The sequence below is a fragment of the Felis catus genome, chromosome B3 (assembly GCF_018350175.1).
Source record: "Felis catus isolate Fca126 chromosome B3, F.catus_Fca126_mat1.0, whole genome shotgun sequence".
NCBI classification, from domain to species: Eukaryota; Metazoa; Chordata; class Mammalia; order Carnivora; family Felidae; genus Felis; species Felis catus.
Genome location: NC_058373.1, coordinates 40056000 through 40070605, shown reverse-complemented (window position 1 = coordinate 40070605; position 14606 = coordinate 40056000). Strand labels below are relative to the sequence as shown.

The window sequence follows — 14606 nt, the reverse complement described above, 5'->3', positions numbered from 1 at the left end:
GTCAGGAAGCCAGGCTACGACTTCTAGTGTGGTTTTGAGGAGTTCATAGCCTCTCTCTGACCTCAACCTCTCCATCTACATAATGGGGCTGAAGGCTGGATTAGAGCTGTTGTTCTTTCTTTTTATATGTAAATTTTTTTTTTTTTTTCTGAGAGAGAGAGAGAGAGAGAGAGCAAGAGCGTGAGCATAAGCAGGGAAGGGACAGGGAGAGAAGAGACACAGAATCTGAAGCTGGCTTCAGGCTCTAAGCTGTCAGCATAGAGCCTGGCGTGAGGCTCGAACTCACAAACCGCGAGATCATAACCTGAGCCGAAGGCCGACTCTTAACTGACTGAACCACCCAGGTACCTCTAGAGCCGTTGTTCTTAATCCAAGCTCCTGGAATTGCCAAGAGCAGGATTCTGGGCTCAGAATCCCCTTGCCACCCCTTCCTCCTACCAGAACCATTTCTTTTACCTGCTTATCTGCTGAGGGTCTACGAGAGATTTCCTTTGGGCTAGGGGCCCTGAGGTAAACAGAGTTAGAAAACTATAGAGCTCCCTGTGCTAACAATGGAATCCCAAGAGTGCTGTCCTGATCCCACATCTGAGCCACAGTGTTATGGTATAAGCTATGGTGGCCAAAAATGCTTTAGGTTCTATCTTTCAAAAGTGGACTTTGAACATTCAGACCCATTGCCAAAGGTACTGGGTCTTGCTGGACCAGACTACAAACTGCTCTACTTTCTGCCTACGAGCCTGGGACAGGCTAACGGTGCCCACCGGATGTCTGATACTGCCAGTTACAGGCTCTCTGGATCCTGTGTGATGGTCACTAGAGAGAATGACTTTTTTCTGCAGCTTCGATCATTAAGCTTCAGGAAGCTGGTCCTGAGGGTCCGTGGAGAGAATCCTTAATTTAAGATGGGTAAACAAGGCGGGTCTGCTTCCTGGTGACTAAAACACTGGATGCTCACTACCCTAGGCAACCTAGAGCCCCCAACCTTCCATCCTCATTGAGAGGCAAAGTACCAGAAACAGCCCTTCCTGGGAATTTTGCTTCTCACAGGCTGTCCCATAGGATTATTTAAACTAGATTTTACTTGGATTAACTGTGGGGTTTGGTGCTTGGGGCTTCTGTGAAATCAGAAGACAACAGGAGGGCCAGGCTCAGGCCACCCAAAACTTGTAGCCGCTCTGCCCTTTCCGTCCACTAGGTGGTGCCAGGACTTCAAGTCTGCTCCTGTAGAATGTTCTCCGGCCTCCTTGTACGCAGGGCCTACTGGTGGTGACCATCCATCCAGAGCTGTCCACTAGGGGCCACATCTGGCCTGGCTGTTGCTGGAGCAGGAAGGGGTGATGGCACCATGATGGACACTGCAATTTCCTTCCACTTCAGCCAGACCTAGGTCTCCGTGTTGTCTTGTGGCTACTTCCCTTCAGGGTGGGGGAACGGCAGTGGTTACCATGGAAACCAAGGCCTGGAGGGACTAAGAGCAGCATTCTGCCTGTCCCTCCAGCTCACACAGTAAACTGGGTGTCAGGGAAATTACTTGGTGCTGGAAGAGGGATCAACTGTCCGCCAGAGGGCGAGGGCTATTGTTCCATCAGAAGGAAAGCCAGTGGTGAGAAGTCAGCCCCTATCCTGCAGCCCTGCACAGCCCCTAAGTCTGGGATCCTTAGGGGTGCCCTCAGAAGATCTTGAAGCCCTTCAACAGGGTCAGGGTAGGTGCCTTGCGCTTGCTCTGGGCCCGGGATGCCTTCACAGTGACCAGCTTGGCCTGGGCCACGGCAGGTATCTCCTTCAGACTGACAGTGGAAAGTGTGTTGAAGGTACAGCTGGCCAGCCCATGCCGGGCAGTGAGCGGAGCCTGGTGTGGCAGGGCCCTCTCCTCGGAGATGAAGAGGGGCCGGGGCAGGGAATTCTTCTCCAGTTCCCGCCGTGCCTCCCGCACGGCCTCGTGGAAGACATGTTGCACATGCTCAAAGTCTAGGCAGGCAGAGACCTCGAAAAACAGGCACCCAAACTTGCCAGCCAAGGCTGCACCCTCTGCCTTGGTGACCTGCCTGGTGGGGAAGCAGGGCGAGGCAGGGTCAGGAGCATGCATCCAAGTGGGGCAGGCCTGGGCCTGCACTCGGCTCCCCACTCACCAGCTTGGTGAGCTGGAGTCATCTCATCTGTACAACAGGATAGTGACCTCTACCTCTCAGGGTTGTTAAAAGAATTAAGAAAAACCACTTGTATTGTGTGCCTAGTGTAGTACCTGGCACAGAGTCAGTGCTCAATGAATGATGGCTGACCTCACCAAAGCCAGAATTTAGAAACAAAGCTGTAGGCAAGGGAGAAGCTTACTGGTTAGACCCTGTTTGTGCACCGAGGAAGATGGTCATTCCCAGCCCTGCATCTATGCCAGCATGGGTCCTTGGTCAGGAAACGAGCCACCCTCAGCCCAGGTCTGTGGGACTGACTCTAGAGAAAGGCAGTGGTTTGGACTGAAGGGTGTGACCCACAGAGGCAGGGTGGGTGAGGTGACTCAGGATGCCTGTGGTCAGCAGAGCTCTCAGGGCCCATGGGGAGTTTTGCCTGCCTGTTCAGGGGAGGGGCAAGAGAGAGCAAGGGTGGCATTTCATTACAAGGAGGGAGAAAAGGAGAGAGGGAAGAGCACCCATTGTCAGCTTCGTCCTATACTCCTCTTTTGTGATGGTGGGATCGAATACTTAACTGGGGAGGTCCTGGAAGTTTTGGACCTGAAAGCCATGGGACTAAAGGTGAGAGGAAAACAATTGGCTCTTGGGTAGGTCAGATGTCCAGAAGAAGGGAGGGGTAGGGGGTACCTGAGGTCTTGAGGCCAAGGTTCCATTGGCTGGATCTTGGTGATCACCCTGCACTGCTGATCACCCCATCCGCCATTCCCAAGGACAGTGGCAGAGCCCATGAGACAGGTGGGTATTGGTGGGAAGAGGTTCCTGAGCCAAAGTTCAACTGGCAGGGGGAGGGGGATTGGGAGAGGGCTAGTTGCCCAGGGGAGTATCAGACAGAGAGTAACTGGGATAAAAAGGGCCAGAGGCAGAGCATCTAGACTCCCCACCCATGGCTGATGTCCTGTCTGGAAGCTCACTGCTTCCTAAGAAACCTTTTTGAAGGAATACTTGGTATTATTTGCTTTTATGATGGGCTTGAATCTACAGATTTGTCACTCTGGAGGCTTGAAACGTGAATTTTTAGAATATGCAGCACCCCGTACATGTATACATGTTTTTGTGAATGGGTGACACAGGTATGTAATATTATCCTCTTATTTTGTTGCAGCCTGGTGACAATTTTATCAGTGGTTCAGGAACCACTGCTCTAACCTATGTTTCACCTTCTAGCTGCAAGACAATTATGGGAGACACACCAATGCTCAGCTAGAAGTTTTACTGCTCATCAAATCCTGACCCACTAACCTCAGGACTTGATCAAAGAAGGAAATGAAGATAACTGTCATGACTTTCCTTAGGGAATTGAAACTGCTTGAGTCCCATAATCTTTGTTATTTGCTACCAAACCATTTTTAGACAATCCCTTTGGCAAAGACCAGGATCAAAACAGTTGTCTAAATTTTTTCCTCATACTGAAGACAACTTACCACAATTCAGTCTTCTGACCCCTCTGGCAGGCACTGTGAGCTCTATAATTCCTCAAAGATCACCTTTTGGTTTTAAGATCACACAACTTCCTTCATTTCCTGAGATGAAATTTGTCTTGGTCTGAGGGCTGAATGGCCAGTAAAGGCTCCTACCGTGGCCCCTCTTCATGAGACTGCACCCCCTGTCCCGCTGCCCATCTGATTTGTTCTGCACCTAAGTCCCCTCCCTGCTAATACCAGAATGGGCCTTTGAGGCTTGGGGAAGCAGGGTACTAGCCATGCACAGGGAGGGACAGGTGGAAAATGGGTGGAAGGTGCCATACTTCAAAGGTGGGCTGGCCACATAGGACAAATGTCAGTGTTGAAGAAGGCCAGTGGGGTCACTCATCAAGTGTAAGCATCATGCTTTCAGGGGCCAGGCAAGCAGCTCAAATGTATAGGGAGGGTGGAGGTAAGCCATGGGGAGTGGTAAGGCCTGTGGTCAGCTGGAGAGAGCATGCCCCTCCTCAAAGCATTCCAATTCTAGGTCTTTTAAAACTCTGTGCTCGCCAAGCAAAACGCTGCTGTATTTGCTGGTAATCTGCCCTCTGGCCCAGTCTGTGACCTCTGATTCAAGTCCAACTCAGTCTAAGAGAACCTGCCCTCAGCACAGCCAACTGTGGGAGTGAGCCTGGGGCCATGCTTGGGGGAGGCTAGAGCTGGTTGGACCAGAGCAGAAACCTGATTACAGGAGCCAATCACAGCCTTTCTTCTCAGACCTGGAATTGGGCACTGAATAATCAACAAGCTATGGAGAGTGAGGATGGAATGTCCTAGAGACAGGCAAGAAGGGTGAGGCCGAGAAAGATCACAAAGCCCCATGAGGATGGAAGGGGTGGCATCTCTTCTAACTTTCAGGGTCCAACCCTTGTGTGGGCCAGAAGCTCCTCCCTTCCTGCCCTTGCCTGTCTGGAAGACCACTTACCTTTAACCTAAATTTGAGGGGATTATTCAAATTTAGCCAAACAATCCCCAATGATGACACCCAGCCTTTACAAATGAGGAAAGTGAACTCCAGAGAGGAGGACAAACTGTCTGTGCTCACCTGTACTGGGCCATGTCCAGCTTGTTGCCCAGCAAGAGGGCAGGGGAGCTGCGCTGTGTCTCCTTGGCGTGCAAAGCAAGCAGCTCCAGGTAGCTGCTGCTGTCCTCAAAACTCTGGCGGCTGTCCATGCTGTATACCACCAGGAAGGCGTGGGCCCAGTTCAGGTAGCGCTCACAGTTCCTGGGGGTATCCTGGGGTGAAGGAGGGAAGCCTCGGTGGGGGCAAAGGCCTTCACCTGGGCTGCCCACCCACCTCCCCACTCTCTGGGTCTTTGTATATTGTTCCCAACAGAGCCCTTTTTAAAGGGGCACTTGAGTGTGGATTTGGCTTGGTGTGAAAGGAGACATTGTCTCGTAAGCCTCACTCCCACCACCCAGTCAGAGACTTGGAGACCTTGGCCTCTGAGGCACAGAGCCAAGACTCTGGCATGGCTGCTACAGAGACCTGGCTATCCCTGGGCACTGCTGGTTTTGCGTCAGGTTGATGGTGTCCCTTGGCTTTTGAGAATAACTGGTATCCAGTCCTGGCAGGGGATGGTGAGAACATAGGGAAAATGTGTGTACTGAGGGGACCTGGGCCGAAGAGGGTCTCTGTGTAAACACTTGTAAGCACCTGTCTCCATGTGTATGTGAGCATCAAGTCCCAGATGAGAGGATCTCTGAGTTGATGCCAGCAACCATCAGGTCTCCCCAGGCCCCATCCCATCCCTTCTCACTTGGCAAACGAAGAGATTCCGGAATGGAGAGGTCAGCACCTCATTCAGGGTCACACAGCAAACTAGAGCTTAAAAAGTTTACACATTCCCATCTGAGGCATCCACTCTGGGACCAGGACTTCCCAGGAGGCTGCATGGACTCTCAGCTCTCCAGGGGTAATGGGGGTACTGTTACCGGGTCTGCAGTATCCATAACCCTCAGGTGGACAGGCTGGTGGTCCACTGTCTCTTCGGAGCTGTAGGTGTCCTCTGCAACAGATGGTCAGCCAGGTCAGAGGCAGTGCAGGCTGCTCAGTGGGTGACTGGGTCTGAGTCCCCACCTCCCTGTGCTAGACCCTGGGGGATCTATTCCGGAGCCGGCTGAGCTGGGACAACTGGGGAGGCCTTGGCTGGCACCCAAACGGAGAACACAGAACCTCCCACCGAGGAGAGGCTGCTCTACCTGTCAGGGGTCAGAGCATAAGAGGTCACTCACAGAACATGCCATAGGAGTTGGGATTGTGTTCTGGGTCTGGCCACCAAGCCTACAGGATCAAGTGTGTGGCCCATGGTCTTGTTTAGCAGCAGAGACCTCTGGAGCTACACTGCCAGCCTATCCCCTCCAAACACCAAACTTCTGCACTCTCTTTCCTCTGACCACAATACCTGCCCCCCAGGAAGCCCCCAAGGACAATCCTCCTGCACTCAGTGGTATAAGAGATGGGAAAAGAAAAGCACACAATGTGTGTGTCCGTGTGTGTGTGTGTCCAGAAGTCCCAAGAAGGTTTTACAAATATTCCTCTTCAAAATAATAGCAGAGGACTCTAGCATAGTCAGACGTTTTAGGTTGGAAATGTGGAATCAAACCCAACTTCAGCTACCTTTTAGCTATGTGACTTGGCCAAGTCTTTGAAGCAGTTCTTTGAGGCTCTGTTTCCTCACTTTAAAATGGGGATAACATGATAACATTGGCTAAACATTTTTCAGATTTTACTCTGTGCCAGGCATTGTGCTAAATGCTTGTTCCTGCATTTCATAGGGCTGTGTGAGGACTGGATGGGCCCCCAGGCATGGGGCCTGGCCCATCATACATGTCTGGTAAAGGACAGGGGACTGTGGTGCTCCAAAGCTGACAGGGCAGGTTCACATTCCTAGCTGATATTTTTTTTTCTTTTTCTTTTGAAATAATTTTAGACTTGTGTGGAAATTGCAAAATAGTACAGAGAGTTCCTGTGTGCCCTTCCCTCTGCTCCCCACAAGGTTAACACCTTACATAACCGTAGTAAAATGATCAAAACCAGGAAATTGATATTGGTACCATACTATGAACTAAACTACTGACTTTATTTGGATTTCATGAATTTTAACTTTTTTTCTTTCTTTCTTTTTTTTTTTCTGCATCTCACACCCTCAAACCTGAGAAAGCAGCAGATGGCCTGGCATGCAAAGAGGACCTCATTGTCATATTGACATTCTTTCTATCTCCAACCTTCCCCTGTGCCACTGGCCCATGTGTATGAGTCCACTTGGCCATCATGTTTCCCTGGGTGCCCCAAGTGACCCCAAGAAGAACCCCTGGGCAGAACTGGGGCCCTCTCTGCTTTCCTCCACCTCCCCAACCCTGGCTGAATTCACCACCACTTTTCTCTGAGGGCCACTGGCAGTCAAGCCAGGCCTGGACACATGCCAGGTCCACTAGCAGCCAGCAGGAATCACAGACAGCTCCCATCCCCAGCCTGTTTGGGGACTTGGATAAATAGCTACTCTTATTCAAAGACAAAAAAAAAAAAATCTAATGGAAAATATGCCCCAAATGTTTAACTATATTTAGTGCAAGAAGAGCTGCCCCTAGATGCCTACATCTTGTTCAGATTTTTCTTTATTTTCCTGCCAAAGTTGTCTGATGCACCCCTTTTAGTTGTGCCACACCCCCCCTCCCCAAACAGTCACTGAGTCCTGCCCAGTCTAGGGGAAAATCTTAGCCTAGTGTTGGTCTCCTGTGGTTCCTCACAGCATAACAGCCTTTCAAAGCACCACTAGAGAGAGATGAAGCCCAGAGGAGGAGGGACCTTGCCCACTGCCACACAGCACTCCATCAGTAGAAGGAATGTGAACTCAGGCCTTCTAGACTGGGCTGCCTCCCCATCTAGGCATGGGGCCGCCCATCACCCTCTGCTCAGGGGACTAGCTGATCATCCAACTCTGGGCAGAGCACAGGGGAAGAACAGAAGCTCCCAGGCCAGCTGAGGAGGAACATGTATGGGTGAGCTTGGAGAAGCCTCAGATGTCATCTTATCTGGCTTCCTCCCCCATGGCAGGTGAAATAGGGGGTCCTTTCCAAGTCACAGTATTGTCCTATCTTCCTATCACCAAGTCCTGCTCTCCAGAGCATTCTGGGGTCCTTAATCACATGGATTTCATAATTCCTAGTTCTAAATAACATTCTGGGGACTTTCATGCTGAGAGAAGCTTCTTTTCCCAAACTATTTTCCCCTCATTTACAGTAATAGTCTTTTTATTTTTTTTATTTTTATTTTTTAAATTTTTTTTAACGTTTATTTTTGAGACAGAGAGAGACAGAGCATGAATGGGGGAGGGTCAGAGAGAGAGGGAGACACAGAATCTGAAACAGGCTCTGGGCTCTGAGCTGTCAGCACAGAGCCCGATGCAGGGCTTGAACTCACGGACCACGAGATCATGACCTGAGCCGAAGTCGGCCGCTTAACCAACTGAGCCACCCAGGCGCCCCAGTAATAGTCTTTTTAAAGGTGTCAAAGGAGGGGTGCCTGGGTGGCTTAGTCGGTTGAGCGACCGACTTCAGCTCAGGTCATGATCTCACGGCTCTTGAGTTCGAGCCCCGTGTCGGGCTCTGTGCTGGCAGCTCAGAGCCCGGAGCCTGCTTCAAATTCTATGCCTCCCTCTCTCTCTGCTCCTCCCTGGCTCATGCTCTGTCTCTCTCTCCTTCAAAAATAAATAAAAACATTTAAAAAATAATAATAATAAAGGTGCCGAAGGGAGCTCTGGTCAGAGTGCATGTAGGATGATGCCTCAGAAATGGTGCCTGCATCTTTGCTGGAGCAGGATGAGGGCAAGAGAGGTGAGAAGCTGTCATTCTGCCCCGAGAAAGCCAGGCAAGGTGCTCCCCAGCTCCTCCTTGAGAGGACTCGCTCCTGGGGACCCCGGCCCTTCCTGGAGTGCTCAGCACAGGCACAGCCTTTCCACAGGCACTGATTCTCTCAGCTCCTACCAGCAATCCTAGCCACAACGCTTAAAAAAATTTTTTTTTAATGTTTATTTAGTTTTGAGAGAGAGAGACACAGACAGGGCATGAGCAAGGGAGGGAGGGCCGAGAGAGAGAGGGAGACACAGAATCTGAAACAGGCTTCAGGCTCTGCACTGTCAGCACAGAACCCAACGCGAAGCTCGAACCCACAAACCATGAGATCATGACCCGAGCCAAGTCAGATGCTTAACCGACTGAGCCACCCAGGTGCACCATTCCCAGCCACAACCCTTATGCAGACAGAGTACAAGCTATTGGTCCCATCTTCCAGATGGGGAAACCAGAGCCTAGTGCTATGCAGACTTCTGGTTCCAGGCCCTCTAGAACATAAGGCCATCCTAAGTGAAGAGGCACTGGAGTGATACTCATCTTCCTTTGTACCTGAGGTTCTCCACAGGGAAATCACTGAGCCCTCTCTGCCTCAGTTTCTTTACCTGTAAAATGGGGATAATAGTCATAGCTCTTCTTTAAAGGCTAAACCTAAAACCAAAATTCAATCTCATGTTTAAGAGTATATATGTCATGCCCAGTACTGCACTCCATGCTAGAAACGGAAATGAATAACACAGGTTTCCATGCTTGAGAAGCTCACTTTGGGTTCAAGGAAGACCTCTGAAAAGGAGCAAGAGTTGTTTTACATGTCCTGATGGCTAACTCTCTCCTTGGTCTCCTTGGTCTTTCTCCACAGAAAGAAAGGCTCTGGTCCTAGAGTCCACTGTTGCTGCAGGCAGTCATGGGATAGTGGCTGGAATGTTTAGATGCTGGGGCAGAATCCCAAGGAGGAGTGGGACTGGTCTCCCAGAATGGCTGAAGGGGAGCATCTGGTCATCTCTCCAGCTGACAGGCTCTCAGGCCATGGAGAGAGACCTAAGGCTGGGGTGACTGACCACTGTGGAGGGCTGCCCTGCACCCCCCCCCCCCGCCCCCAGACAGTGTGACCACACATTCCACTATCAGGTCAGAACTCCAAAATTACTCAATCAGGAAGCCCAAACCACCACTGTAGTAGGCTCTGGCGAGACCCGGCAGGAAAGGTATGAATTGGGGGCAGGGACGAAGAAACTGGAGGCTGGATGCCAGATAAAATATAGGATGACCAATTAAGCTTGAATTTCAGATAAACAGCTAATGTTTTTTAGCCTAAGTATTCCCCATGTAATATCTGAGCTAGGCAGGATCTGTGTTTTGAGGAACCGTCCTTGGAAATCCTCATTTTCCCTTCCCAAATACCCCCTGCTTGTATGGCTTTCCTTCCCACCTCCTCCCTGTCTTCAATTCCCCCACTGTTTCTGCTTCCATGTTCTGGCCTCTCTCAACACTCCCCTGACCAACACACAATTACATCCTGTTTCCCACCCCCATGGGCATTGACCTCTGCTAATCAAGAAGGCTCCCCTCAGGAGGCGCCTGGGTGGCTCAGTTGGCTAAGCTTCAAACTCTTGATTTCAGCTCAGGTCATGATCTCACGGTTTGTGAGTTCAAGCTCTGTGTCCAGCTTTGCGCTGACAGCATGGAGCCTGCTTGGGATTCTCTCTCTCCTTCTCTCTCTGCTCCTCCCCTGCTTGCTCTCTCTCCCAAAATAAATAAACATTAAAAGAAAAAGACCCCTCAGACCTGCTGTGTGACCTTGGCCCAGAAGCCTCAGCTCCCTGGGCCTAATTCTTCCACCGTTCCACTGAGGGGCTGTGTCATAGCGCAGGTAGTCAAACCAAGCTTTGAGAAAACAAATCCCTTAGGGACTATCAATGAGTTGCCTGCCCTGTACTCTTGACTTAACCAGGGGACCCCCTCTGCTTTCTCTTTGACATCTTGGGGTTCTATTTAAGATCACCTTGGAAGAAGGGATTCTGCTACTTAGGGAAAAAATTCTAGAACCCAATAGACTAAATAGCCCTGAGGTCCCTTCCTGCTCCGACACTGGAATTCAATATTCCAGTGTGAACTGAGGGCAACAAGGGGCTAAGGGGCTCTTTCCTTCAGGTGTTACAGCACATTCCCTCAGGGCCCTGCTGCACACCCTGCTGTACTGCGGTTTCCAGCCTGTGCCCAACAGCCCTGGGATTCCCTGGAGAGCCCTCAGGGTCCCACAAATGCTTCATTTCATTCTTATCAGTGGAATGAGTGAAAAAGAATCCAAGACTGCAACCCCCTATTTTCAAAAGGCTAAGAGTATCCAGACACACCATTTTTTTCAGTGAACAGTTTACAAAAAACAAATGTTATAAATGTAAACGTTAATGGGGCGCCTGGGTGGCTTGATCGGTTAAGCGTCCAACTTCGGCTCAGGTCATGATCTCACCATCCGTGAGTTCGAGCCCCGCGTCGGGCTCTGTGCTGACAGCTCAGAGCCCGGAGCCTGTTTCAGATTCTGTGTCTCCCTCTCTCTCTGCCCCTCCCCTGTTCATGCTCTGTCTCTCTCTGTGTCTCAAAAATAAATGTTAAAAAAAAAAATTAAAAAAAATAAATGTAAACGTTAAGGAAAAGGGCAGGAAAAACGAATATGCATTGTGCCTACTGTGAGTCAAATACTAGGCTAACATGTGTCATTTCTTCAATCCTCACAGTTATTTTCTGAGATAGGCATCTTTATGCCCACTTTTCAGATGAGGAAACAGAAGCTCAGAGAGATTAGGTGACTGCTTCAAAGCTGTACAGCCAGTAAATGGCAGAGCTAGGGTTCAAACTTAGCTCTGACTGATACCAGAGCATCCTTTTTTTCCAATATACCATGATATGGCTATAAAACAAGATGAGTTTCCTTGTGTGGTTCAGAAATGGGTCAGCAACCAGTAGCACTAGATAGTTTCTCAAATGCTTTGTCCAGCTTTTCTGGAAAAGTATACTGAGTGGCCATCTTGAAGACCAACACTTAATGGTTGCAGACGTTCTGTTATGTTTGATTTTTTTTAAGTCTCAACATACCTCATAATTTAGGACATATCAGCCTATCTCAGTTTTCCTAATTAAGCCAACCCCCAAATTGTCTGGGGTGGGCTGTGGAAGGATGTATTTCTGGCATGTAAAACATTTTGTCCCACGGGCTGAGTCATCCTGGGTGGTTCCTCCCCTCTGCCCCAGACGTTCAATCCTGGTCAGGTCTGGGCCCACCACAGTGTAGGTGGGTGCATGGGGGCAGGGGTAGGGGGGATCCAAGTGGGACACAGTAGGAGGATGGAGAGGAGTGGTTCCTTACCCAAATTGGGGTCATATTCGCTGATAAACCTCCTGGTCAGAAACTTCACGGTCAGAGCTGCAGGAAACAGAAAGAAGCTGGCTCAGTCATCCCCTGCTGTCTTTGGCTGCTGGTTCCCAGAGGTTGCCCCTCTCATTTTAGGGAGGACTTATCTAGCCTCTGTGACTCCTGGCTGACACTAAGCTCAGCTCTTTGGGGGAATGGGTCTAGAAGCTGGGGAGTTGGTTCAAGAAGCTCAGAAGAAACCAGAAATATAAGGAACCATGTCCCCCTAGTTGCATCCTGGCTTTTTTTTTTTTTTTTTTTTTTTTTTTTTTTATGGCAAGAAAAACCATGAGAGGCAAGCCTAACAGGTGTTTTTAAAGACTCAAACTGAGGGGTCCAGGACCCACTCAACCAGTTACTTAGACATCCCCCACCCTGGTCAAGTCATGAAAATTCTGAAATATGGGGCTTTTATTCCAGGTTTGGCTATACACCAAAGACTAAGAGCTGAGTTGATCAGTCTGTGATCCCCAGGGTGAGTATGAACATCCATGTCTCAAGTAAACACATTCTAGCCCTTGGTCCTCTATATCTCAAGTCTTGGCTCCAACTAGGGCCTCCACACTCATCATGGATGTCCCAAAGAATGGAAAACCTAAAATGAAGTTCTCCCCAAGTGTACTTCATTAATAGAACTTTGATTTTGTTCAGAATTTAGTGACATAAAGCCCCAGGGCCAGCCAACTATTGTGCCGGACTCTTAAAAAGAATTGTGAGATTTTAAAGAAAATCCTTAAAATTCTTTCCCAAGATTCCTTACAGTGTCATTCTGCAAACTAATACCCAGGGAATACACATACTTTAAAATTTAAATTCCTTCATTCATGTAGTCACTGACTAAACTATACCAAAGACAGAACTACAATTTGATTTTCAAAGGGAAAAGGGCAAATCTTTTCTGTAGGAAAACATGATTCAGAGTCCCCTCTCTGAGTCAGGGGGCTGGTTTCAAAAGTGGAGAGTAGGATCCCAGCGAGTCTCAAAGAACACTCTGGGGAAAGAAACATAGCTCACTGAGCCCTTGTTGGCCAGTCACTAATGGCTGTAACTGGAAAACAGCCCTCCCACCTTTAGCTGCCTGGGACTGTGAAGTGGCAGGACAGAGGAACGAAACCTTTTTCTGGGTCTCTGCCTACGGGGACACCCACCCACCTGGGCCTCACTTGGGTGAGAGCTGCCAGGAGTGTTTAAGCCAGAGTTCGGTGTTGGCAGAAATGATCTCAGTGGCAACCCAAAATCTAGGTTCATCAAGAACAAGGCCCAGACACCTGGGATGGTAGTCTAAGGGGTTTCCAGAAAGTCAAGAGAGGGGTCTAACTTGAAAATTACGTTTGATAAGAATGCACACTTTGTTCCAGAATCCATTGAATTGGGGTGGCCCCTCCCTGGAAAATCCCAATAGCCAGTGACCTCTACCACCTCCCTTCATCCCCAGACTAAATTGAAGAATAGCAAGGCTGTAACTAAGCTCCTAGGGGCCTGAGCTAGAGATCAGCCCCTAACATGTCCTTGCAGTGCTAGTCACCAGGGCCGACTGCTCGCCCGAGAGAGAGGAGATGGAAAGCAGTGAACAGCAAGGGAGAGATCAGCAGAGGGCCGTGAGACACAGATACAAGCAGAGAGGAAAGACAACTGGTGTCCGAGACAAAAAGGGAAAGACAGGCAAGGAACAGAAGACAGATGAGAGATGGAGGAGCTGAGAACATAGTAGAGAAACAAGCAACAGAAAAACTGAGGCAAAGAAGAAAATCGCGGTGTCTCACTCAACCCACCTGGGCGCAGGAAGCCCCAAAGCCAGTGGGAGAGCCTGCCTGCAACCAAGTCCACAGCGTCCACACCTGCTCCCCGTCTCTCGGGTCTTCCCCTAACTCCTTATCTTCCGTCCCGCTACCCAACTCACCGGACTTGCCAGCCCCGCGGCGTCCCAGGATGGCCAGGTTGACCTCGAGAGGCGCGCTCTGCGACCCGCTGCCCACGCGGGGTTTCCCGAACACCGAGGACATGGCGACCCTGCTGAGATGGTCACGAGTCCTCTGCCGAAGGGCCCCGAGCCGCGTGCCCGCCTGTTGGGGCCCTAGGGAGCTAGTCGCCGGCTCCTTTCACACTCGCGGGCTCGGGCCCGTCGATGTCCGCGCCGGGCCCGGCGTCGAGAGCGGAGAGGGCTGCGTTCCCGCGGCCCGGCCCAGCCGGGCGGGAGGAGGGGCCCTTGGAGGCTGGCGGGCGGGGCCGCCCGGAGAGCCGCCAAACTCCTTGTAAGGGCTGTGGGAGGGAGCTCTGGCCGGCCGTACAGCCCACAAGGCTTCGCCTGGAAGACAGCGCTGTCGCCACTTGGAGCTCCCCGGGACCCTGCAGGCAAGGCCCAGGACCGGAGAGAGAGAGGCTGGGGTAGGCGGAGTGAGGGGAAGGATGTTTCCAGCCTAGTCTGAACCTCCGTGCAATCTCTTTCCACCTGCAAAAAAATCCACTCCTTCCTTTGTTCTACGCAGCTGGCCCCGCCTCCTCCTCCGGGAAGCCTGCCCGGTTCAATTCCCAGACTTGCCCTTTCTCTAGGTCACAGTCACAGCCAGCTCAGCCTTGGCACACAACTTCCCCAACTACATTACCCTGCCTTTCGGTGTGGGGACTCTCAGGCATCACTGCAAACTCCAGGCAGAACCCTGACTCCTGAGAAGGGGAAGAGACTTCTTTACTAACATTTCA

General features: G+C 50.6%; 1 protein-coding gene across 2 annotated transcripts; it reads right to left on the bottom strand.

Annotated features, from left to right (window-relative positions):
- Window positions 1-1061: 1061 nt before the first annotated feature.
- On the bottom strand, window positions 1062-14076 carry RASL12 (RAS like family 12). 2 transcript variants are annotated; one of them, XM_003987035.6, is made up of 5 exons: window positions 13807-14076; window positions 11862-11918; window positions 5582-5655; window positions 4692-4882; window positions 1062-2045 (listed from the first exon to the last, which is right to left on the bottom strand). In XM_003987035.6, exons 1-5 carry the CDS (start codon window positions 13907-13909, stop codon window positions 1670-1672), a joined length of 801 nt encoding a protein of 266 aa, XP_003987084.1. In that variant the 5' UTR covers window positions 13910-14076; the 3' UTR covers window positions 1062-1669. The 2 variants fall into 2 exon arrangements, with proteins under 2 accessions (XP_003987084.1, XP_019687792.2); XM_019832233.2 differs by having other exon boundaries at window positions 5304-5655; window positions 13807-13915.
- Between the last annotated feature and the right edge of the window lie 530 nt (window positions 14077-14606).

Excerpts from the sequence above, each read along its gene's own strand:
- RASL12 (XM_003987035.6), bottom strand. The coding sequence starts at position 13,909 with ATGTCCTCGGTGTTCGGGAAACCCCGCGTGGGCAGCGGGTCGCAGAGC. Across the intron at positions 5,656-11,861 it reads CGAATATGACCCCAATTTGG|AGGACACCTACAGCTCCGAA; the intron begins GTAAGGAACCAC and ends CATCTGTTGCAG. Across the intron at positions 4,883-5,581 it reads TTATGGATACTGCAGACCCG|GATACCCCCAGGAACTGTGA; the intron begins GTAACAGTACCC and ends CCTTCACCCCAG.